The sequence below is a fragment of the Equus caballus genome, chromosome 29, assembly GCF_041296265.1.
Source record: "Equus caballus isolate H_3958 breed thoroughbred chromosome 29, TB-T2T, whole genome shotgun sequence".
In the NCBI taxonomy this organism is placed as follows: Eukaryota; Metazoa; Chordata; class Mammalia; order Perissodactyla; family Equidae; genus Equus; species Equus caballus.
In genome coordinates, this window is record NC_091712.1 from 38868422 (window position 1) to 38893161 (window position 24740).

Sequence of the window (24740 nt, forward strand, 5' to 3'; positions counted from 1 at the left end):
CTCTTTGCTGATAACTTTTTAAGCACTCCCAGTTTGTGAAAATGAGTTTGTGAAAGTGGAATCCACCGATCCCCTTAATCTGGTGTGCAGCATAAATGATGTCCCTTCGGAGAGCTAGTAATACAAGTAATACCCCTTACGATATGCTGAGCTCAAATGCAGGAGCAGAGCCACCCCCATGCTCCTGAGATGACACCCCCATTCTTCCCTGGGGGTCCCACAGTTACTGTGTGAACTTCTAAATGAGGGCACTAGTGCCACTCTTAGTTTTTTGTGTGTCTGTGTTTTTTTTTTTTTTGCTGAGGGAGATTAGCCCAGAGCTAACATCTGTTGCCAGTCTTCCTCTTTTTTTTTTTCCACTTGAGGAAGATTCACCCTGAGCTAACATCCCTGCCAATCTTCCTCTACTTTATATGTGGGTTGCGGCCATGTGGCAACAAGTGGTGTAGGTCCATGCTCAGGATCCAAACCCACAAACCCAGGTCTCTGAGGCAGAGCACGCTTACATCAGGGGGCAGGCCCCAGATTTTTTTTAATCAGCATAAGTACAAGTTCTACTACTTTCTTCCCACATCTCGTTGCACCATCTGATTGACCCCTGGGGGGCATGTGCTGTTCTGAAGGCCACAGCCCCACCAAGTCACCAGATTCACCTTTCTAACAGGCAAACCTGTCACTCCACTGCTTTGAAATCCTCAAGAAGTCCCCATTATCAGCGGGATGCAAGCCCAGATCCTGAGTCTAGGGCCTGAATAACGTGTCCCCAGACTTGCATTTTGCCTTCATCTCTCAGATTCCTCAACCGCGCAGTCTGAACCCTTGGTCTGTGACTGTCCCACCTCCAAAGCCACCTTCTCTCTGAAGATGCCCCTGGCCTCTCGGAGTAATCAGTTGTTTCCTCGTCTGTGCCACCACAGCGCACGTGTAACCCAGTTTACTGATAAACTGAATTTCCCCATCTTAACGTCCAGTCTCCTGAATAAGTGAGTCCCCGTGGCAGGCACCTGCATGTCCATCTCTGACGGTGCGCAGGGTCTCCCCGCCTCTGGGCCTCCTTCATACGATACGTCTCCCTAGCCTCTCCCTTCTCTACCCATTTTTCAAAGCTCTACTCACGTGCCATCCACTTGATGAAGTTTTTCCTTTTTCTTACTCATCGACCTACTGCCCTCTCCTCCCTCAAAAAAAAAAAAAAAAAAAAAAAACGAGGCGTGCTCTCCTGCCTGTGAACCCTAACAATAATTTAACCTTCCCTTGCTGGGGTTCTAAGTACCTGCTACCTCGTATTGTTTGGTGTGTGTTCAGTTGTCATCGCCCCTATTAAGTACAAGCTCCTTTAGGGAAGAGACTGTGCAGCAGAGGAAGGGCCAGCCAGGCAAGGCGAGGCGTGAGGAGGACGCGGGGCACAGAGCAGCCAGGACGGGGCCGTGGAGCCCGCCTGGCAGACACCGCTATCTCCCAAATCACGGAAATCAACGCATTTCAGAGCAGCCTCGGGAGCGATGCACGAAAACAGACTGTGCTCCTCAAAGCCAGGGAGTATTCTCACCCGTCCGTGTCTCCTGAGACCGGAAGCTCTTCCCAAAAGCTCTGTGGTTCCCTATGTCTCCCAGTTATGGGACCGAGGGTCTGGTGTCTAATTGAGGTCCAAGCTCTTTTTGACAAAAAATAGGGAAATATCTGACTTTCTGACATCTACTAGCCACTTAGTAAGGCCATGTGGGACTCAGTACATAGAAGCAGCTCCCTGGAAAAAGCAGGAGTCACTTGGAAACCAAAACCATAAGGCCACTGGGTGGTCACTGCATAAACTAGAGCCGCCCTTGCCCCCATAAGCACATCAACGCAGGAAGCCTTGCACAGAGCCAGACCTTACTCACTGGCTCCACCAGGCAGATGGAAGTGCAGGCGTCTCTCACTGTGAGAGAGAACGAGGGAGTCTGACATAGAATGGGACCCTCGTTATTATCTGAATTATTTGAGTAAAGATGGGGGGAGGGAACGGAAGAAAAGACGATGAGGCCAAAGAAGGCACCAGAGACTGAGATAGGAAAAGGGGTCACTCCAGCCAGAGTTTCCCCACTACGGTTTCTTTAAAAATAGGGACCAGGGTGAGCATGACCATGTTAAGCTGAGGTGTAAATCCAGGAGACGTTATAATAGGAAAGGAACGTTATGTAATAAAATCCCAAACCAGGGTTCAGAACACAGCTTTCAACTCCCTAACTAGGAGACCTTGAATAAGACAGGTGACCTGCCGAAGTCCAGTCATGTCCTTTGTTAAATAAGGACAACAGGATCTACCTCAGGGGTTCTTAGAAATAAAACACATAATATATGGGAAACACCTAACATAGTAGCTTGCATCTGCAGACATTCTCACAGTGTGTATTTTAATCACCCTAAGAATCAGCGGACTGTGAACCAGCCTCCTGCTTCTTCCTCCTAACTTAGGAAGAAATTCTTGATTACATCACCTAGCCTTAGAAGACTTCATTTCCACCGCAGCTGTCTCCTGTCCTCCACGTTTCTTTGCACTTGTCCTGCAGATGAAGTTGTTTACAACGTTGTGACCTCAGAGCGAGTTTCGGGTTGCTTGGGGCTCCGCCTTGTGGCACATCCTGGGAACTGCGTGTGAACGGGGCCACGCTTCAGGCAAATTGACCCGAACTGAGAGCGTGCGTGCGTCTGTGCGCATATTAATTTTCTTTATCATTCTCCCCGGGTCTACTTTTAGAATATTCCTTAAGGCAAAGTTAATTTTTTCTAAACCTGAAAGTGAACTTTAGTATTTAAATATTGAGTTAAGGCGAGCGGAGGGCCTGTTTATACCGGAAGTCAGGGAAGATTGCAAAATTCTGTTTGCGCCTTGCCCCTTACTTTCACCAATGGGTACCAGTTCAAGAAGGATGTTTATCAGAGAACATATAGTCCTTCCTATTTTTCCCTGCATCCGCACCACAACCCAGTAATAAGCTGGCCAGATATTATCACCACTTTTCACAAACGAAGCTTTGAGGGGTTGGGGAGTCTGCCCAATACCCCTGAGTAAGGGACTGAGCCAGAGGAGAACCTGCAGCGTTTTCTATGGCCACCACAATGTTGTTGTTGTCGCTGTTTGCTTAGCAAGTCTGGTGTTACAGGCACTTTCACGGTGTCCCTGAGCTCGCTCAGAGCTTCTCTCATTTCCCAAGGACGGGCCTGGGGTGGGCCGGGGTCAGAGATGGTCTGTGCGCTTTATTCTGCTGCATCTAAAAGGTCGTCTGCAGCTTTTCTAGAAATTACTGGAACGTCCAGAATTGTGGTGTCATTTTCCTCTCCTAAGGCTGTCATTCTCCCATTCATTCCAAAGGCCCATTTAAGAAGAAGGGAGAAATTCCACTTCAGATGAGGAGCGCTCATAGCCAAATGACCTCTGTGTGTTTGCGTGTGTGTTTATAGGCACGTGCTCACGCAGGTGCACCGAGCTCAGCCATAAACTGCGGGGGCAAAGGACGGTCCTTTCCCAGGAGAGTCCCGCCTGGGCTTGGTTTTAAGTTTAGTGCCTCAGTGCTGTTATCCCTTCTCCATTTTGTGTTGGGTAATAAAACAGCATGCCCTCAACCCAACCTGGGAGTCACAGTCTTGAAAGACAAGATTTTTCTCCTTTTTTCCATTTAACAAATTGTTGTGGTGCTCCGACTATGTACTGGTTTTAATTGTAGTAAAATATATATATACCATAAAATACACCATCTTAACCATTTTTAAGGGTCCAGTTCAGTAGTGTTAAGTATATTCACATTGTGGTGCAACCGATCTCTAGAATTTTTTCATCTTGCAGTACTGAAACTCTGTACCCGTAACAACGACCCCCCTTTCACCCCCATCTCTAGCAACCATCATTCCACTTTCTGTCTCTATGGATTTGACTACTCTAGGAACCTCATGTAAGTGGAATCATACAATATTTGTCTTTTTGTGACTGGCTTATTTCACTAAGCATGATGTCCTCAAGGTTCATCCATGTTGTATCATGTGTCAGGATTTCCTTGCTTTTCAAGACTGAGTAATAGTCCACGGTATGTACTGACCCCATTTTGTTGATTTGTTCATCCACTGATGGACCCTATGGGCTGTTTTAGAGAAAGTCACAGCATGGTTTGTTTGGTTGACAAGTGTTGAACAGACTGACATGTACAGTCTCTCTCCCAACATCAAACAAGGAAGTTGCAGAAAGGCCAGAATACAAAGCCTTTTCTGCCCAGAGAGTGGATTGATGCAAAAGTAGAAATCTTTGAAAAGGTTAGGTGGGATTCCAGACTTTACATGCACGTCCCTAAAGGATACAGCAGACTCGTTCTACTCAAAACACCACTGTCAAGCTCTGCATAGTGCTTAGAGATCTCTGATTTCTGGATTTGAACAGTGTGTTATCTTGGTCTGTCTCTTGGCATAGTCACAAAATTTGACTCTTTGTAATGGTGACCACAGATGTGACTCCTGAGTTGCACAACCATGACTGGTTAGGGTTCAAGCGGTAGACGTGGTCGGATGACCTCTTTGGATGCTGGATTACCTACAGAAACGTTATGCACGGCCTCAGGACAGTAGAGGTCAGGATAACACGTGGGTTTGGTTTAGATGTTCACTCAGAGACGCTGGAGAGCGTCAACACACACCAGCTTTCTTAGGTCCGGATCTACCACCCAAGTCCTCACATCACACACGTGAAAATGAAGGCTCACACTGCAGCTCAGTCATTTTCCATAAGGCCAGAGGAAAAGTAGAAATGGAAACTCAGAAATGTTTGCTCAATTTTGGCATTTCCCATGCATTTCTATCCAGTCATTAGCTTCTCAAAAGATACAGTTTTCAGCGTGATCTTTGTTAAAAACCACTCACTGTCATCATCTGCCATTGTTTACTGAGTGGCCTGGAGAAGTCCAGGTGGGGTTTTCACCCATTAACCTGATTTTGATTAATTACGTCTCTGCCTTTTGGTCATGCAGATCTTGCTGGGTCAGAAATACAACCATTCTGTTGACTGGTGGTCCTTTGGTGTTCTCCTCTATGAAATGCTAATTGGTCAGTCACCTTTCCATGGGCAAGATGAAGAAGAGCTCTTCCACTCCATCCGCATGGACAATCCCTTTTACCCACGATGGCTTGAGAAGGAGGCCAAGGACCTTTTAGTGAAGGTAAGACATGAAGTCATGGAGACCTGATAAGATTAGTATTGGGTTTTCTGATCAACATTCCCATCCATTTCTAGATTCTGGTTTATATATGGTAGAGTAAATAGTAATTGTGTTAACCAGATTTAAATGGGATGTTCGCCCATCTCTGTTGTAAGTGAGGCACCAATATTATGGCCATCAGATATCAAAATAAGTATAAAATAAACCCTCATATGCATAATTTACAAAAGAAATGCCCAGGAACCGGTTCCATGACTCTTGAATGCCCTCACTTTGAGATGTAGTTGGCGCATTGAACAAGCACAATTTGTGGCTTGAAACTCAACTTTTTGTTTCCCAGAGCCCCTCTTACCTCAGATCAGCCCAGCGAGTCTTCCCCTGCCCCTGGTGGAGAACTTGGACAGGATGCATGACTTTTCTGCTCGCTCGTAGGTAGAAGATAAACCTCTTGTCACTCTTAAGTCATAAAACACCATCTCGATTGAGAAATTAAAACTGTTCCGCTCAAGATGTGTCATCACATCCATCTTAACTCTAAAGCAAAGACTCCTGCTCCCTCTCCTCTGCTCAGGTTCATGACTGGCAGCTGCTCACCTTTGGAGAAAGGAATGTGGTCCTGTTGTGGTCAACTGCGTCCTTGCTCTCTTCCTCTCCAACTCCTGAGTTTCTCTTTCAGACCATAGCAAGTCAAAGGCAGGGAGAGGATGGAAGGATAATAAGAAGAAAGAACTGTTCTTATATGTCTAGGTGGCTTCAGGCTCTTTGAATCTGGTGGGTTGTGAAAGCCAAGACTTTTGTGAAGCATTCTAGTGGGTTTATGGGAAATATCTACCACTGGGAACATCTTTGGCTGAAGCCCTTAAAATACAGGCTACTCAGTCCATTCCCTAGTCCAGTTACTATACCAAACTCGAATTCAGCAACATTCCATCTCCCCGAGACTCTCACTGCTCGTTGCCTGCTGGGCGGGGTCCCTTAGGCAGTACTTTAAATGGATGCTGGCCAGCACTCCCCCCACATCCCCTACCTGTGTCCACTGGGAATATGGATGCATTTTTCACCCTGAAACTTGAGAGTGCAGGCTGCCACTATCTTAGCAGCCATCTCCAGAATTCGCCATCAAAGCAGGTATGAGACCCTGTCCATGACAGTCCAGGATCAATGAAGAATCGGGGTACAGTGCTACCGATGTAAACTGAGCTCTGAGAATCATTAGCCATGAAGCAGGAGGTCCCAGGGCAAAGAAACGCAGAGACAGAAGCACCTGAGAGCCAGCATGAGCGATTTGGACTCAGGCCGAATGCCAGTCTACCATTTTGAGGATGCAAAATGCCGTCTCCGGATATGAGTGCAGTAAGTTGTAAAAAATATAAGCAAATCACAGTAATACAACACGCTAATTACATATAATAATTGTAACCACCTATATTTACTGAGCTGTCCCAGCAACTCTTTGGATCAGGAGACCTACCAGTGTGATGAGGAAGCTAGCAAATCTCAAAGAAGTGGACCAAAAGTACAAGTGTTTTTAACAAAATAGTGTTTTGATTTCTGGCACCTCATATCTCAGCTAGCTAAAAAAAAAAAAAAAAATCAGGAAATAATTTTTAGCCTTGCTTTTCCTATATTGAAAAGGGGAATGGGATAAGATCTTGCAACATTAGAAGCTATCAGTGGATTTTAAATCTAAACTCAGAAAAAGATTACCAGGCCCATCTTTCTTCACTCATCTACTTTTTTCTCATCAACAACTACCTGGAATTAAATGTAAAGGCTGTGCACTTTGACTTCTAAAACAACTGACAGCTTGTCTAGGGCATCTGAAATGTTGAAGCGACTCCACAGCTCTCCCTGGGGGATCAAGATGTTGCATCTGAAGTGCTGACAGAGCCCTCGTAGGACACCCAGCCCAAGGTGGATGGTATTTAAAAATCTGAGCCAGTTCAATTCAGCTCTCACTTTCTGACTGTGATCCATACAAGCCATAAACTTAGAAAACTCCCCAAATGACCAATTAAATCCACTTTTAATGACTGAACAAAACACGTAGAAAATGAAAGCTGATTTCAAAATGAACCAATTAAAAAGAAAAAAAGATGACAGCAGGAAAAATAAGTTAGCAGGATTGGAATGTAAACAGTGTTGCTTTACAGAAAGGCAAGTTCGGACATTATTACCGTTGCTACATTTATTTTACACTTGGCTCTCGGAAGGACTTAACTTGAGGTATATTAGGAGGTGTATTAGTCAGCTCTGCTGCTGTAACAAAATATTATAGATTGGGCAGCTTAAACAAGAGAAATGTGTTTACTCACAGTTCTGGAGGCTGGAAGTCCAAGATCAAGATCCAGCAGGGTTGGTTTCTGGTGAAGGCTGTCTTCCCCACTTGGGGATGGCCACCTTCTCGCTGTGTCCTCACAGGGCAGGCATCTCCCTGCTTGAACACTAACCCTATTGGATCAGGGCCCCACCCTTATGACCTAAGTTAACCTTAACTACTTCTTTACTCCAAATACATTCACATTGAGAGTCAGGCCTTCAACAGATGAATTTTGAGGGGACCCAGTTCCATCCAGAGCTGCACTGAGAACAGCTGGGCCAGCAAAACCCACCAGAAAAAGGAAATAAGGAAAAAGTTTGAGGGCAGTCTGGAGGCCCTGGGGCTACAGGTGCAATCCACCCTCACCTGTGCATGTGGCATAGAGCTGATAGCTGTGCGTCACAAACCCAGCTTCCCCTTGGGATCTGGGAGAGCTCCCAGCAAGGAGTGAGGGAGAAGGGGTAACTGCGACCAGGCGGAGTTCATCAGAAGTAACTCCATGGAAAGGTGCTGGGAGCCGTGGTTTCAAAGGAGAGAGAGACTGGGTGGGAAGAAAGGATTACTTTCAGTAAGAGGAGAGAAGATGAAAAGTGATGTGCATGGAATACTACTCAGCAATGAAAAGGAGTAAACTATCATTGATAGACAAAACAACTTGGGTGGATCTCAAGGGCCTTACACCAGTGAAAAAAGCCAGTCTCAAAGGTTGCATTCTATATGAGTCCATTCATGTAACATTCTTGAAAGGAAGACATTGCAGAGATGGAAATCAGATGAGTGGTTGCCAGGGGTTAGGGAGAGTGGAGGCAGGGGAGTGACTCTAAAGGGGTGTCCCAGGGAAGATCTTTGTGGTGATGGGACGGCTCCATATCCTGTTTGTCATGCTGGTGACCCAGATCTACACATGTGATAAAATGACACAGAACTAGACATACACATTGTACCAGTGCTAGCATCCTGGTTTGGATGTTGTGTTATAATTACATAAGAAGTGAGTTTTAGAGGAAACTGGGTGAAGGGTACCCAGGACATCTCTCTACCATCTTTTAACGTCCTGTGAATCTATGTGCATGGACTGAATGTGTTCCCCCCAAATTCCTATGTTAACCCCCAATGTGATAGTTATAGGAGGTGAGACCTTTGAGAGGTAATTAGGTATAGATGACATAATGAGGGTGGGACCCCCATGATGGGACTACTGCCCTTATACAAAGAAGAAGAGAGAGCGCTCTCTCCCCCGAAGCGCATGCACCAAGGAAAGGCATGTGAGTACACGGCAAGAAGGTGGCCATTGACAAGCCAAGAAGAGAGCCCTGGCCAGAAAGTGACCAGGCTGACACCTTGATCTTGGACTTCCGGCCTCCAGAACTATGAGAAATAAATATCTGTTTTTTAAGCCGCCCAGTCTATGCCATTTTGTTATAGCAGCCCAAGCAGAATAAGACACTGTAATTATTTCAAAATAAAAATATTAGCAGCCGGCCAGTGGCGTAGTGGTTAAATTTGTGCACTCCACTTCAGCAGCCCAGGGTTTTCAGATTCAGATCCAGGGCAAGGACCTACACACTGTTCATCAAGCCACACTGAGACAGCATCCCACATACAACATAGAGAAAGACTGGCCCTGATGTTAGCTCAGGGCCAATCTTCCTCAGCAAAAAAAATAAATAAATAAAAAACCTAAACTCCTTAAAAACAAAAAAGTTTAAAAACAAAGCAAAATCTAACTGCCAGAAAATACCAAAAACAAAAACAAAAAAATCTGCAGAGTTTCAGTAGCAGGGAAAATATTTGCTGTGAGAATAGAAGATGAATTTGGTTGAATAGAGCAGAAACCAAAACAATTAAGGATAAAGAAGTGGGGGGACTAGTTGGCGAAAGAGGTTTTAAATCCAGGAGGAAGAGTGGGAGCTTATTCTTTCCCACATGACTTAGTAAAAATTCCCTGTCCTTGCTCCATGGAGAACGTGGTTCTCCCCCACGTCCTAGCCGTTGGGCTGATAAAAGTGTTTCCATCATGCAATCTGCTGACCGATAAGACTGGCTTCTAGTTGCATCTCTGCTCCTCATTTGCTCTACACCTTTGATCCAACAGCCCGCACATCCTTGAGCTCCCTTTTCTGCAAAAATCAAAGGTAATCTCCTTTCTGAGAAGCTTCCTCTAGGGAATTATACCTCATGATGTGAAACAGAAGTCATGGGTCCTCTGGAAAAGCTGAACAAAGCGGCATCGAGTGACATCTGTTGCAGCGGCAGCATCCATACCAGACTCTGTCCCCTTTAGCCCTCATAGGGCATGTGTGCGTGTAGCGCACTGAACAACTGCACATCAGGAGAGTCTGCACAGCTGGGATGCTGCTGTCCAGTGGACTCTTGCCATAGAAACGCCCCTTTCTTCTCCATTTATTCATCCAGGATGTCCTGTCCATTTGTTTGGAAAATGATGGAAAATTCATGATCTCAAACAGAAATACCTCTCCATTTTGTAGAAAGATGTATCTGAGGAGGGGACGAAGAAGAGAAGACTCCAGTGACAGGTGCTAAGCACTGGTCGCCATCCTTGGCAGCCCGGTGCTGCTGTCTTGCCCAGACAGGCAAATAAATGTAAACAAACTCCAGCTGCCTCCTGGCCGTTTATGCAAGAGGTGTGCTATTTCTTAACAACGTAAACCACCCCTCTGACAGCTTTTCCGGACAAAAGCAAGTCTTTCTTCACGAACGTTCATTCCCTCGGTGCAGCTTCCCCATTGCAGAGCCGACGACTTCCCGTGAGGTCACCAGTCGTCATCAGCACCAGGAGGAAGAGGGGTTGATTTGCTGCAGAGCAGAGAAGATAATAATTTACTCTTCTGTGCAACACTAGAAGGAGTTTTGAATCTCGAAGCTGGAAATCATATTATATTCTCATTACACACTTTATCTTTTGCAATATTTTTTTAAATTTCACAGGTATGTGTAGCAGGCTCAGGGGGCTCTTTCTTATGATATTCTTGGTACAAATGCCACACGTTACTGGAAAAATCTAATGGAAAACCTAAGATGGTGCACCCTTGGCCCAGTGCAGTTCCTTCCAACTTCATTCGCTGGAGCATTTAATTGTAACAACACGAGCTAGTTTGGGGCCTATTCTTGAGGCCCTTCCACCTCTCTCTAATCTTGTTTCATCAAAATGTCCTTAAGAAGTGGAAGTCAGCAATTTATGATGATCATGTCAAGGAAGGAGAGATAGGGCCTGTCACTTATTCCCTCTGCTTCTAAAAAATCAATCTGCCTTTCCATCTGTTGACTCATGCCGGTGCTCAAGTCTATGAAAAATGCGTTTTACTATGAACTTGGTGCCTTTTCTATATGCTGTTCTATATGCTGAAAACAAGAGGCTAACAGAAGATGGGGACTGAAGACACGTAATCTTCAAATAAATAAAGCAGAAAGACAGCTTACCCACTTAGTCAACAAACATTTATTGAGCACCTCCTGTGTGCATGCACTGTGCTGGATTCTGTAAGAAATGGAAATGTTAATGGTGTCTACCCGACCGAGCTCACATTCTAGTTGAAAACATGGTCTTAAATATGCATAGAGCACGCTGATTTCTTACTGAAGGGAGGATGTTCCACGGAGCACAGAGGAGAGACTGCCCTACACCAGCAGTAGGAAGGGCCTACTTATAATTTAGGTTCTACCACTGGCTGGACCTGTGATCTTGAGCAAGTTACTTAGCTACTCTGAGCCTCAGTTTCCTCAACTGACAATTGGGCTAACAATACCCACTGTTAGAATCATCAGGATGGTACAGCTGAGGCGTTTAGCACAACGCCTGACTCTCAAAGAACATTGGTTGGAATGAATGATACAATCAGCCTTATGACAATGGATATGACTTGAAGAGGAGGGAGAGCTCACCATGAGTAGAGGTAATCAAAGAAAGCTCCACAAGGCAGAGGGGGTGTAAGCTGAACCCTGAAAGGTGGGTCAGGATTTAAAGAGGAGGAGAAGGGGGGCCGGCCTGGTGGCGCAGCGGTTAAGTTCGCACGTTCCGCTTCTCGGCGGCCCGGGGTTCGCTGGTTCGGATCCCGGGTGCGGACATGGCACTGCTTGGCAGCCATGCTGTGGTAGGCATCCCACGTATAAACTAGAGGAAGATGGGCACGGATGTTAGCTCAGAGCCAGGCTTCCTCAGCAAAAAGAGGAGGACTGGCAGTAGTTAGCTGAGGGCTAATCTTCCTCCAAAAAAAAAAACATAAAGAGGAGGAGAAGGAAATGGGAGCGGAATGTGGGGAGAGGTATCTCCTTGCAAGATGGACATGTCATTAGCGAAGGCGAGAAGCAAGAAAGGCAGGTGGCATATTCAGTGAGCAGACATGTGTGGGCAGAAGAGAGGGGTACAAGGGGCCTCGAAGGACGTGCGTCAGCACCAGGCTACAGAGGCCCTGGAAGGCCGAGGAAAGTGAGACTGAGAAAACATGTCCAAGGCCACGTGGGTAGTGAGCCTCTTAGATGACAGTCTCATGGTATCTCCACTGTGCACTGGTTTTCTAACGGGGTGCTTTGGAACCCCAAGTTTCCATTGAGAGGCCTCAGCAGCCACCACGTGGTAAGGGGAGAGGAAGTTAGGACCATGCCGACGATTGACCCCTGGGATAGACAGGGTGGCTGCGTGAGCATTTCACTTGGACTCTTAAGAAGATTCTCCTAATTAGAAAAAGAAAGAAAGAATCTCCACTTGGCTACAGCATGTTTTTTGGGTTTTGCGAGATGTTTTTGGTAGAGTAGAGCCTTTGCAGATTTCCAAGTAGTCAGGTAACCTAAATAAAGCAGGGTTTTAGAGGTAAAAGCAAGAGATCTCTTCAATTTAGGTGTGAATGGGCGTCAGGTCCTGCCAGGACCTGCTGGAGAATCACTGCTTCTCACCGTGCTTTCTGTCTCAAGACCCCTGGCCTCCTTTGCACCCTCTAACTAGCAGTCACTTTATTAACAAACGTCTAGTGGATATAGGAAGAGGGATGAGGACTCAGACTCTCTGGGGACCCGGGACCTTTCCAGGTTTCAGCTTTGGGCTCTCCTATTCTTTAATGCCCTTGGCGTGTTTTGTTTCAGTCTGAAGAGTTTCCAAGTTTCTTTCCTGGCCTGGCCCAGGTTCGTTTGGACCTCATAGGGGAAAGTAATTGGAGAGGGAACAGTGCAAAAGGAAAATAAATCTGTAACAGGTCAGAGAGGATGAAAGATGGTTTGAATTAAGTATTAGTAGTCCAGCGGGTGTGCAGGAGTCCAGAGGGATTCTCGATACTGAGATGCCTCGCCCAAAGCTGCCCGTTGGGGACCAGTGTCTATTACACCTGACGTGAGCTCCCCTCATAGCGAGACTGTGGTCCCGAGAGGGCAGCTTTGTAAGAAAGCAAACTCCATCAACGGGCAATCAACCAGACAACAAATTCATTGATTGCTTACTCTATGTCATTGGGTTTTATAGACCAGGAATTCGTGTGCACGTGTGTGTGTGTGTGCACGTGTGCGTGCATGTGTGTATGCGTAATTATTTCATTTAACCTACCAACAGCCTGGGAGAGGACACTTCACTCCCTTTACAGGTGAAGACACTGTGACTCAGAGAGTCCCGTAACTTGCCAGAGGGTCTCGTAAATAACACAGGGCAAAGCTGATTTCAAACCAGGTCTATTTAACTCAAAAGAAAGCATTTCTAGGCCAAAGAGTGAGGAAGCAAAGGCCCAGACTCTGGAATATTCCAGAAGGCACATTTGAGAGAGGATGGTGCCACCAGTTTGACTTGAGTCAACAGTTTATAACGGTAAGTAGAAAGATAGGGTTAGAAAAGCAAGGGGCAAAAAGCCAGGCCTTTATCTTTATGGAGTCAAGTTCATGTGGCTTGTGGCTCATGCGCTCAGAGACGCAACCTCCATCGGAGGCTCCTGGGCTCGTCCCTTGAGAACTAACAGCGCCCTCTCTGCTCCTTTCAGCTCTTCGTGAGAGAACCCGAAAAGAGGCTGGGAGTGAGGGGAGACATCCGCCAGCATGCATTGTTTCGGGAGATCAATTGGGAAGAGCTTGAAAGAAAGGAGATTGACCCACCGTTCAGGCCTAAAGTGGTAAGGACCCACCCAGGGACCGTTTGGTTCCAGCCATCTCGCTTTCCTCCCAGGCCACCTGCCCATCCCAGTACCTGCCGTCTCTCACCCGACCTGAGCCCTGACTTTCCACCCAGCCCCACCCTCTGGGGTGCAGTTCTTGGAAGAATGTGCTTCCTTAGCCATCATTCAGGCTATTTGGCTGGAGTGGGGGATGGGAGGAGATGTTATTCTTTTTTTTTTTTTGCAAAACTTTTTTTTGCAGGAAATTGATGTTTGCAAAATTTAACCTCTGTGATCCAAATGCACCTGCATGAGAAACAAATTGTTGCATGTACATGCCTTAGCCTGAATTCGTATGTGTGAGTGGTGACTCTCAGATGAGATAATGGAGGCTTTGCACGGATGCATATGTGCTTCAGGGCCACAGTCTGCGTGACCCAAACTTGTGCATAAACCCTGCACCCTATGTCAGGAATTCTGGAGCCATCTTGTCCCTGATATTCGTTCAGGTTTCCCTGACATTTGTAAACTGTTCATGTAACTACATTCCCCAGTGACAATTGTTAGGTGTCCTCCAGTTTAGAGAAGAAGTAAATTGGTGCTTAGAAAAAGATAGGTGTCTAAATTCCCATGTGTATACTCACCAGCGGAAGTCACTAACCTCCGTGAGGAAAGGCAAAACGACTGGGTCACACGCAGGACAGGCCACCGTGAAGTGAAGACCAAAGTAATGCAAAGTTAAGAAAGAAAAAGTTCTGGAGATAGTGGCCCAACGCATGAATGTACTTAATGCCTCTGAACCGTACACTTAAAAATGGTCCAAATGGTCACTTTCATGTTATGTGTATTTTACCACAATTTAAAAAATAAATAATGATTTTTTTTTAAAGAGTAAAGCCACGTGGTGGATTCACCAGCTTTACCCATCCCTGGAGATTGCTGGGAATAAGGTAGCGATGACCTGGGTAGCCATGGACCATCTCCGCCATCTCTGAACGGAAATGGCACAGGCTCATGGATGTCAAAGCAGAGTGTTCGCTCTGGGAAAGAACTACTGTTATTAGTCCTGTGAGCGGATGGCCAGAGAAGCAAGCCTGTTCCAAGGGTTAGAAGAGTAATTCTCAACACTTGTCCCAAGCTCCAGGATGTTCCAAGGGTTCCACAGGCTGCCCTCTAACCCTCATATTATTTGCAACAGCACCATATCTAATACATGGGTTATTAATTTGTGATAAAGTTTTACCTTGTTTTAGCTCATCAGAGCAATGAAATCCGTGTCTCAACTTCCACAGTAGGTTACAATTGAAGGAATTTCCCTGACCTGTGGTCTAAGCAGCCTTTTGTAGGCAGGGGCCACAGGCCATTGGCCTCAGCAGCCCAGGGGCCCCTTTAAGGGTAGGAAGGGCCTGTTATGCTCATATATCTAAGGGTGACTTTTGATCATCTTAGAAGGCTGAATTGTACACCATACTGGACAGCATTTATGAACAAGTGTTTGTTTTTACATTCTCTCTTTTTTTGTCCGGGGCACCAGTGGACCAGGTGGCCTGAGGGGAGCTTGTCTCTGTCTGTGTTGTCTACGGAAGACAATCCAAGATGTTTAATAATAAAAGTAAAGTGGGTAGGAAACCAATGGTAGTGAAGGATGTTGATAAAAGAACAAGAATATGTAATCTGCAAAACTCCTTTCCTCTGGTCCCACCCTCCACCCTCTCCCCACGCCTACCCCCTGCCCCCCTGCAGTGTCCCCTGCAGACTAAAAGGACAGAGGTCAGATTTGGGCTCACCACTTTTTCAAAGGTTGCCAATCCTGGTTCGTGTAAACCATTAACTAAAAACATTAGATCCTGTTTACATGTACCCAGTGGAATTCCTTTATATGTATTTAATTATACTATTGATAAACTGAGAACTCAGGATCCTAGAGATGTTCAATAAAAACCACATATGATCGTCTGTAAGCATTACTTAGTTTATCTGCAAATGCCAGTGCTGTCGTACACAGATCACAGCCTAGATAACAAAAGCGAAGATAATTAATTCAGTGGCTGACTTTCTTCCCTTTCCCCCCCCCCCCCCCCCGCTTAAACTCTGATCAAGAAATCACCGTATGACTGCAGCAACTTCGACAAAGAATTCTTAAATGAGAAACCCCGGCTGTCATTCGCCGACAGGGCACTGATCAACAGCATGGACCAGAACATGTTCAGAAACTTTTCCTTCATTAACCCGGGGATGGAGAAGCTGATATCCTCCAGACACACGAAGGAATTTCCCTTCTCCCCGTGAACTAGTTCAAGGGACCCTCCTCGGGTTCCTTTTCAACTTGGAAAAGAAAAGAAACACTCAACGATAAAGGCTGAGACCTGTTAGCTCCTCGCTGACTTTGTAGCAGAAACCAACTCTACTTCACTAATGACAACGCCCTCCAGTTTCTCTCCTGTCATCTTTCACAGCCCCTCCTGAAGTTACGTCGTTACTAACCACAGTTATTTACTTGAAAGATGGTTCTCCGTGCCGTGGGAGATCAGAAAACTTAATACTCCTCTAAATTATGTCTCTTCACTTGGGCACCAACTGCTGGTCCGTGAAATACTTGATGACTTAAGGAGCAAAGTGAGTACCAACTTCTCAAGACAGAAGCAGCACGTTGCCTGGAGCAGTAGTGGATTTCATTCAGCCGCAGACACGTAACCACTAACCCATTTTTTGTGTTCACATCTGTGGAAGGGTAAATGGTGGCGGGGAAAGCCCTGAAGAGGTTTTCATGGGAATTCTTCACAATAAACATAGCCTGTCACTTGAGATTTTCAAACCCATTCATTCTGACTAGCCATGAAATTCACGGGAAAGAGGAAAGTGGGAAGAGCTCATGTCACTGAATGGAAGTTTTAACAGAACAACTACTCTGATTATCTTGTCAACATAGATATTCAATTCAGAGAATCATTTTACTCCTGCCAATGAAACTTTTCCATCCATCCATTCTTAGCTGATTTCAGTATCAGTGGCAGTCACTTATTACCATCCTCACATTATAACAAGAAAAGAAATGAAGTGCATAGTTCTTCTAAGAGAAAAGAAAACCAACCCCTTATTAGACCATTACTGATGATTGGGTGACTCATAAGTCCCTCTTTAGGCATCATTCAAGATAAAGACCCATGCATGCTACTTGTAGCAGTCAATCTTGTTGAATTAGAATTCTACCTATATGTTTTTAAGTATCTGTGCTGTTTGTATATTTTGATAAAATGTGACAATGACTCAGAGGTGGATATGTAAAACTGGAATAAAAGGAAGAAAGAACGATGCCTGTTAATAGTTTAATTCCCTTCTTGTCCCCCCCAGAAACTTGGTTCTGTCATGGCTATCATCAAAAGGGAGCTAGCATTGAGTTGATGTTTTAAATCTGGGGAATCATTAAAAATCCCAGAATGGTGAGAAACTCAGAGAACCCTTAAGTTATTGATATTCTATTCCTCTTTGCCTTCACCACAAGATTGCTTGGAGTGGTCTGTGTGTGTTGCCTGTACTTCTGTAACACCCAAATTCAGCTCTGCCCTTCAACCTCTCTCCTGCCACTGTTTCCTCCAAGGACACCTTCTTGTCAGCCCTTGTAGAATGTTCTAGGTCCTCATCCACCTTTCTGTAGCTTTTATACAAGGAAAGACCCTCTCTTTGATTTTGGCCCCTTTGGATGCTCTGACACAGCACTTTCCTCCTCCATACCCCCACCGTTGATTACCCCCTTGGCTGGCCCCTTTTCCTCCTCTACCCCCAATCACTTCCAAGGCCCCTCTCCCCTGCTTGCCTTCACTTTCCCTTGGTTTTCTCCACCAACATCATGCCTTCGAGGGTCACTCAATGTAGATCATCGCAAACCCACATCTCCAGTTCTCATCTCTCTGCCAGGTTTCAAACAGGCTCCATTCACTCATTCTATTTTCTTATACTCTTTAGCTCTCATATTTCCTAATTCTGTTGATGGCACCATCATAGGCCCCATCATCCAGGCTCAGAACGTCAGAGTCATTGTTGACCATTCCCTTTCCCTCTCTAATCTCTCTTTTTTTTTGTTGTTGTTGTTTTACCAAATCTTTATGATTCTGCCTCTGCAGTCTTTCGAAAATACATACTTATCTCTACTTTCTCTCCTGCTAATCATGCCTGGATAAATCTCCCCGTCTGAAGTCTCTCTCACCATTTTAACTCATATATACAACATATAAACGGTAGGGTAGTAATAACTTTCCTCTACCCTCTTATGTTAAGTACCTGACAGCCTGCAAATTAAACTGACAGAAGACAGATTAGCAAGAGAAGCATGCTTTTAGTTACACATGCAATGCAAATATTTCTGAGTGTTCTGTGATGAGTAACTCAAAGGAGTGGTTAGAATTTGGGGCTTAAATCCCTAACTTAGCTGTTGAAAGGGAGGGGAGAGAAAAGGCTCCAGTGGGAAGGACAAATAGCTTTCTTTAGGAAAGACTAATGGGATTTCGGGAGAACCAGCAAGGGATAAGAAAGTTTGTGATCACGTTTGTCCATACAGATATGAGCGGTCTTCCCGTCTCCTTCAGGGCCATGAAACTCCCCGAGAGGGAATGGATGGTAAGTAGGTTTACTCTTAGTCTCGTTCCTGGGAACAGCCCCACCCCAAAGAAGGAATTTATGGTGGTCCTCATCTCTCTGAAGTTTCTGCTTTTAGTCAGATAAGGGAAGCTCCAAGGGGGCCTCTTTCTGCATCTGTTGAATCTCAAATGACCTTAGCTTAAAATAATCTCTATTATTTAGGAAATATAAAAATAGTATCCTCACAATTCAAAGTTTTTATCCCCTCATACTCATGTTCAAAACCTGTGTGATCTTCATCACTGGCTAAAACCCATTCAGAGCCATCCATTCTGTCCCTGGACAACCTCTCTACCTGTACCTCTCATTTCTGCCTTTCACTCACCCGTGCTCCAGTCAATCTGAATTTCTTCGCACTGCCTGTAAGTACCCATCATCTCCCACCTCCAGGCCCTCCTGGTGTTAGTTTTTCTGCCTAGAATGCCCCATTCCCACATGTTCACTGTCTTCCTGTCTCTCAAGACCCAGTTTAATTGACACATCTGCCATGAAGTGTCCCCCATCCTCGCTGATGCCCCACCGAGCTGGTGTATCTGTCACCTCTCAAGGCCCCCATGGTACTGTATTTCTCTGTACTTCTCTGCTGGCTGTCACCATCTCCTAACAAGCTATAAAAGCGTGTGTTCAGCCTCCCTTTCTTGGTCATAAACCCCTGATGGGGGGATCTCTGTCCTGTTCATCTTTATTCTTCCCACAGTTCCTTTGTGAATTAATGCTCAAAAGAGCTGTGGGCCGATGACTAAACACATGAGTCTGCTGGGTAGTGTTTGAATGGTGGCCCCTCCAAAGATGTGTCTACCCAGGACCTGTGACTGTGACCTTATATGGAAAAAGGATCTTTGCAGATGTCATAATAGAGATTATTTGAAGCTAAAGTCATTGAGATTCAACAGATGCAGGAAGAGGCTGCCTTGGAGCTTCTCTTATCTGCCTAAAAGCAAGTTAAAGATCTTGAGATGAGACCATCCTGGATCAAAGGGGGGGGGGCCTAAATCCAATGTCAAGTGTCCTTACAAGAGACATGTAGGAGGAGAGAAGGCCCTGTGAGGAGGGAGACAGAGGTGGGAGTGATGCGGCCCCAGCCAAGGAACACCTGGAGCCACCAGAGCTGGAAGAGGCAAGGAAGCTTCCCCCCATGGGGCCTTCAGAGGGAGCACGGTGCTGCCAACACCTTGATTTCGAACTCTTGGCTTCCAAAACTGTGAGAGAATAAATTTCTGTTGTTTTTTAAGCCATCCAGCTTGTGGTGATTTATGACAGCCACCACAGGAAATCAGTACACACCGTTACATGAAACCAGCGGTGTCCTGGAAGGCTCCAGTGAACTTTGTGTGTTTCTGCCCACCTCGGCCACCACACATGCAAAAGGGCCTCGCATTCCTGCCAGACCCTCAGCGCTTCTCCTGCAACAACTTCTCCCCATCGCTCAGCTTTTTGTCCACATGAATTCCCCATCGTGGTTCTCAGTCTTCCTTGCATTTTTCTCCCATCCTCTCATTTCTCTCACCTGCTTTCTTCCTCACCTGCCTCTAATATCCTTCTCTTTGACTGCCAACCTCATGGCTTTTCCATACAAATAGAGAGAAAGCCTCTCTCCAGCTTTTTATTTGCGAGCAGCTGTTTCTTCCTGAAGGCGGAACATTCACACTGTGGTTTATAAACGTGTCAATATCGTTAAATAAAAAATAGTCAATGACACTGGTTAAGGTACAGTCAGGAAGACTTGATTCAAGGGATCCATCATGATGGGTGTAGGGACCCCTGCAATGGGATCTTGCCATGGGGGAGAGAGATTGGACTTACTCTGAACAAAGCGTGGGAAAGCAGGAGTTCCTAGACAAGGAGCAGGGTGGGGTCAGTGGGTGGAAATTACTAAGAGGAAACATCAGGGGTGAGGGTTCTGGCTAGCCTGACCTAACGGGATTCTCTCTGAAGGCAGGCCAGGGGATCAGTTGTCATCTGGAGGATGGTCGAGGATGAGGAACCCGATCAGATATCGAGAGTCGGGGCTTCCGGTTAAACTGACTTACCAGGATTCTTGATAAAATTGGATAATGCAGAGATGAACACGGAAGTCCAAAAGCCACGCCAAGTTGAAAATTTCAGGGACGCCTGAGTAGAGTTTGGTCAGGGAGAGGATCTTCATCAGTATTTGGAGCAAAGGTCACAATCTTAGCATTGCAAGGGCTTTGGGATTATAGCGTTTAGCTTTTTCTTAAATGGTGACAGCATTCCTCAAGCAAGTCCCTGAAGCTGTCTTAGGGCTAGTATTGCTGTTTCCTCCAGAGAACTCCCTTTGCTTTGAGTTCTGACTAAGGCAGATGCCCTTCTACTCTCTTCAAGTCCAAGTGATGGGTTAGTTTGTAGTCAGAATCCGCTGTCCTTTCCCTGGTGACAACTTCCCATGCGACTGCCAAGACTGCGCACGTGGGGCTCGGCCTTCAGGGGACAGTAAGCAAACCAATGGACTCGCTGAAGCACATGTAGTAACAGAAGGTTAGAGACAGGAAAGGACATCAGAGCCACATTTCCAATGTTGCGAGTATTTGGATAAAGACTTTGAACATCGTTCCATAGGCAAGGTGGAAACACTGAAATTATGCCAACAAAGCAGAGGAGATCCTCAGTCCTCAAAGCATAAGCACCAGAAGCATAGATGGAAAAAAAAAACTTAATAAAAAGAAAGAGTTTCCTGCCAACTTGGAAGCAAATTTTCTGGAGCAAAAGTCCACTTATATGATTCTACACATAAGACCAAATCATCTGAGTAGGAGGACATCAGCAAGATGGAGGACTGAGAGGTCTCTGTCCTCGTACTCCCGCAGAACAACAATTTGACAACTACTCATGGAGGAACACAGCCCTGGGAGAGCTCCAGAGTACAATTAAGAAGCTGCAACAACCCAGTGGAGGGCAAAACCGAGAATGGCCACATAGAGAAGCGTAGGAAGTGTTTCACCTGCATCTCCCATCCTTCAGACCAGCACAGCTCAGCACCAAGAGGGATCCCTTCGGCTGCAACTTCTCTCTGCAGGGAAGAGGAGAGCAGAAGAAGCCAGCAGCCCACTCCACGCTGTGGACACCCCTGATAAGGAGTCGATATCCAGACTATATAAGGAACTCATACAACTCAATAGCAAAAGAAAAAAAATTTTAAATGGGCAAAGGACCTAAATAGACATTTTTCAAAAGAAGACCTACAGATGGCCAATAGGTACATGAAAAGATGCTCAACATCACTATTCATAAGGAAATACAAATCAAAACCACAATGAGATGTTACCTCACATCTGTCAGAATGGCTATTATCAAAAAGTCAAGAAATAACAAGTGTTGGTGAGGATGTGAAGAAAAGCGAACCCTTGTGCATGGTTGGTGGGAATGTAAATTGGTGCAGCCATCATGGAAAACAGTATGGAGGTACCGCAAAAAATCAAAAATAGAACTACTACGTGATTCAGCATCCCACTTCTAGGTATATATCTGAAGGAAACAAAATCAGTACTATCTCAAAGAGATTTGTACTCCTGTGTTCATTGCAGCATTATTCTCAATGGTCTAGATGTGGAAACAACCTAAATGCCCATAAATGGATGAATGGATGGAGAAAGTATGGTGTGTATGTATAACAGAATATTAGTCAATCTTAAAAAAGGAAATTCTGCCATTTGCAATAACATGCATGAACCTGGAGGGCATTATGCTAAGTGCAATAAGCCAGACAAAAAAAGACAAATACTGCATGATCTCACTTATATGTGGAATCTAAAATAATCACACTCATGGAAGCAGAGAGTAGAATGGTGGTTGCCAGGGGCTGAGAGAAGGAGGGAATGAGGAGATACTGACCAAGGCGTTTGAAGATTCGGTTATGCAAGATGAGTAAGTTCTGGAGATGCAATGTACAGCAATGTGACTGTAGTTAGTATTGTACTGTATACTTGAAAATTGCTAAGAGTGTCAATCTTAAGTGTGCTCACCACAAAAAAAAATGGTAAGTTTGTAAGGAAATTAGATATGTTAATTAGTTTGATTTTGGTGAAATTTTCACAATGTAAACATACATCAAAACGTCAAGTGGTACACCTTACATATACACAATTTTTGTCAATTAATTAGACCTCAATAAAGCAAGGAGAAATTTCTTTCTAATTTTAGAAAAGAATCCAAAATATAAATATGAGGTAAATAATCTCTATACATTAAACTAACCTTTATACATGTTCATATGGCTGCTTATTTTGTATGAGTGAGCTTCCATTTAATGAATGAAGGAGCAGGTACGTCCTAAACTCTTGGCACCAGTAGGTCTCTGAGGCATCAATGCCAGAAAGGGTGATTCAGCTTTTATAGATCGAAGATGCTAAGAGAAGAAAAGCGTTGATCAAGAAGACGGTGTGAGAGTAATTGAGCCAGAATTAAAGGTCAAGCGCTTGGCTCCCCCGGTCCCTTGGCATCCCCCTTGCCGTGTCTGGGCTGAGCCCCTGGGGTCCTGGCAGACTGTTCACAAAGAGATTCCTGCTGCTGTTTGGTGGGAAGACCACAGTGGCCGGACCTCTGAGTAAGGAGAGCCCAGAAACCTCTCTCAGCCCCAGAAGAGGACCCACTTGCACCACTAGGGGAATCAGAAGAGCAAGTACTCATTCCTCCAACAGAACAAAGATATGTGACTGCACCATGTGACACCACCTGGGCTGGCGAACCAGCCAGAAGGGGAGCTCCCACTAGTTTTCAGCATTTTAGTGTATTTGTTACATTGACTTTTAGGATGAATTTGAGGCCAGTTTTATTTCTGGTCAACGTGGTATTCTTGGCCTTTTTCAGAAGAACTGAGGTCCCTTCTGAAGCAGGAAAGGGATACAGCCTCTAATCCTCATGCTCACAAACAAATTATTTGCTCTTCAGTCTTCAGGGAGAGACATTTAATCACCAAAGGATGAGATCAGAGCCCTCTGACCACACAGGCTCCCAAGTGGGGACTTGGGCTGGAAATAGTGCGTAAGCAAGGCTGCCCTAAGCATATGTCGTTACCATGGCCTGTGGTCTCCGAGCTGCTGAAAACCGTCCTCCCAAAATCAGACCTTAGGGACCGACGCCTCGTTAGAGTTACTAAGAACTGGGACTGAGTCAGCTCATCTTCCTCTGTGACCAGAAGCATCTGATAACACAAGGTCACTGAAAGGGCAGAAAAAGGGGGCGGGGAAGGGAGAGACAGCCTTTTCAGACATCACAACTCTGCTGCCTTCACAAATACTAGATCTGGGATCTTTCGTGTGATGACAATAGCAACATCCTAAGAAGTGTTTTCAACCACAGCAGTGTGAGGAAGGAAAGATGGGCAGCCACCCTCCTCTTTCTCTTACAGGAACTGGAGTCAGAAGAGAACTGGGGACTGGCCTCCTTTTCCTTCACAGGCCTCTAGCTGGGAATGGGCAGAGAGAAAATCTTTATAGCACTAGATAATGACAAAGCCCTGGGAGGACAGAGCGGGCCCAGGAAACGAAGATGCTGCCCTAGGGCAAACTGGTGACTCAACGTATCTGACCTTGAGGTTAAACTTCCATGGGAAGGTCATCATGAAGCTCCAGGCACATAATGATGTCCACCACTTACAGCAGTTCTTGCCATAGTAACCATAGGCTTCCCTTCCAGTGGTGCCACCCGAGTAACAAGTTAGTATTTGTTGACTAATGAAGCATCACATCCAGGACTAATGAAGCATAGCATCCTATACTACGTGACCCTCAATGAGTGCTTGACATCATGTCTTCATTCATTCAGAAAACCTGGAGCACGTTCTCCATTTTGTAGTTCAATTCCACAAACATTCATTGAGTGCCAAGCATGGGTCCAACACAGTGCTGGACACGAGGGGATGAGTCATGGGGAAGATACACAACTTCCACCTTCATGGAGCGTGCAACAGTTAAACAAACGATTTTCAGCATGACAAATGTAAAATATGAAACACAAGGTGGGCTGGGAGTGGATACAGAGGGATTAAATTAAATAATGGGTCATGGAAGGCCTTCCTGGAGCAGTGACATTTGGAGTGACATGTGGGTGATGCACAGAGGGAGCAAAGTGTTCCAAAGACCCGAGGCTGAGGGAGGATGTGCTGCATCTAGAGAATTGAGGAAAGTCCAGAAAATCTGGGGGAAGAAGGAAAGGGGACAGTGTTCTGGCCAGGCAGGCACGCCAGCACGTCACAGCCCTTAGGAGTGGAGACTTGATCCTAAAGAAAACAGAGAGTGAAGAGCAGGTCGTACGCCGGAAGCAACACAATCCAATTTTGAGTTGAGGAGAGTGGGGCCAGAAGAGGGACGGAGAGGAAGGTGAGGGGGCTTCCCGGGGGCCTGGCATCGTGCCAGAACCAAAACCCTCAAGTACGATTGTTTCATCTCACTGACTATTATTCGTGGTTTAAAATGATGTCAACGATTGTGATCCTAAGTCCAGCTATTACTAAAAACGTACTCAAAAAGCATTTGCTCAGTCTAAAAATGAAAGAAAGCTCTC

The 24740-nt window shown here is 45.5% G+C and overlaps 1 protein-coding gene across 3 annotated transcripts in view; it reads left to right on the forward strand.

The window, feature by feature from the left end:
* PRKCQ (protein kinase C theta) overlaps nt 1–16898 on the forward strand; it is a 119888-nt gene extending 102990 nt beyond the window's left edge. For all 3 annotated transcript variants that reach the window (XM_005606942.3, XM_070255005.1, XM_070255006.1), the window contains exons 17-19: nt 4992–5180; nt 13476–13604; nt 15687–16898. In XM_005606942.3, coding sequence (XP_005606999.1) covers nt 4992–5180; nt 13476–13604; nt 15687–15875 — 507 coding nt within the window. In that variant the 3' untranslated portion in view covers nt 15876–16898. The remainder of the gene's footprint in view (nt 1–4991; nt 5181–13475; nt 13605–15686) is intronic.
* Nucleotides 16899–24740: the final 7842 nt, after the last annotated feature.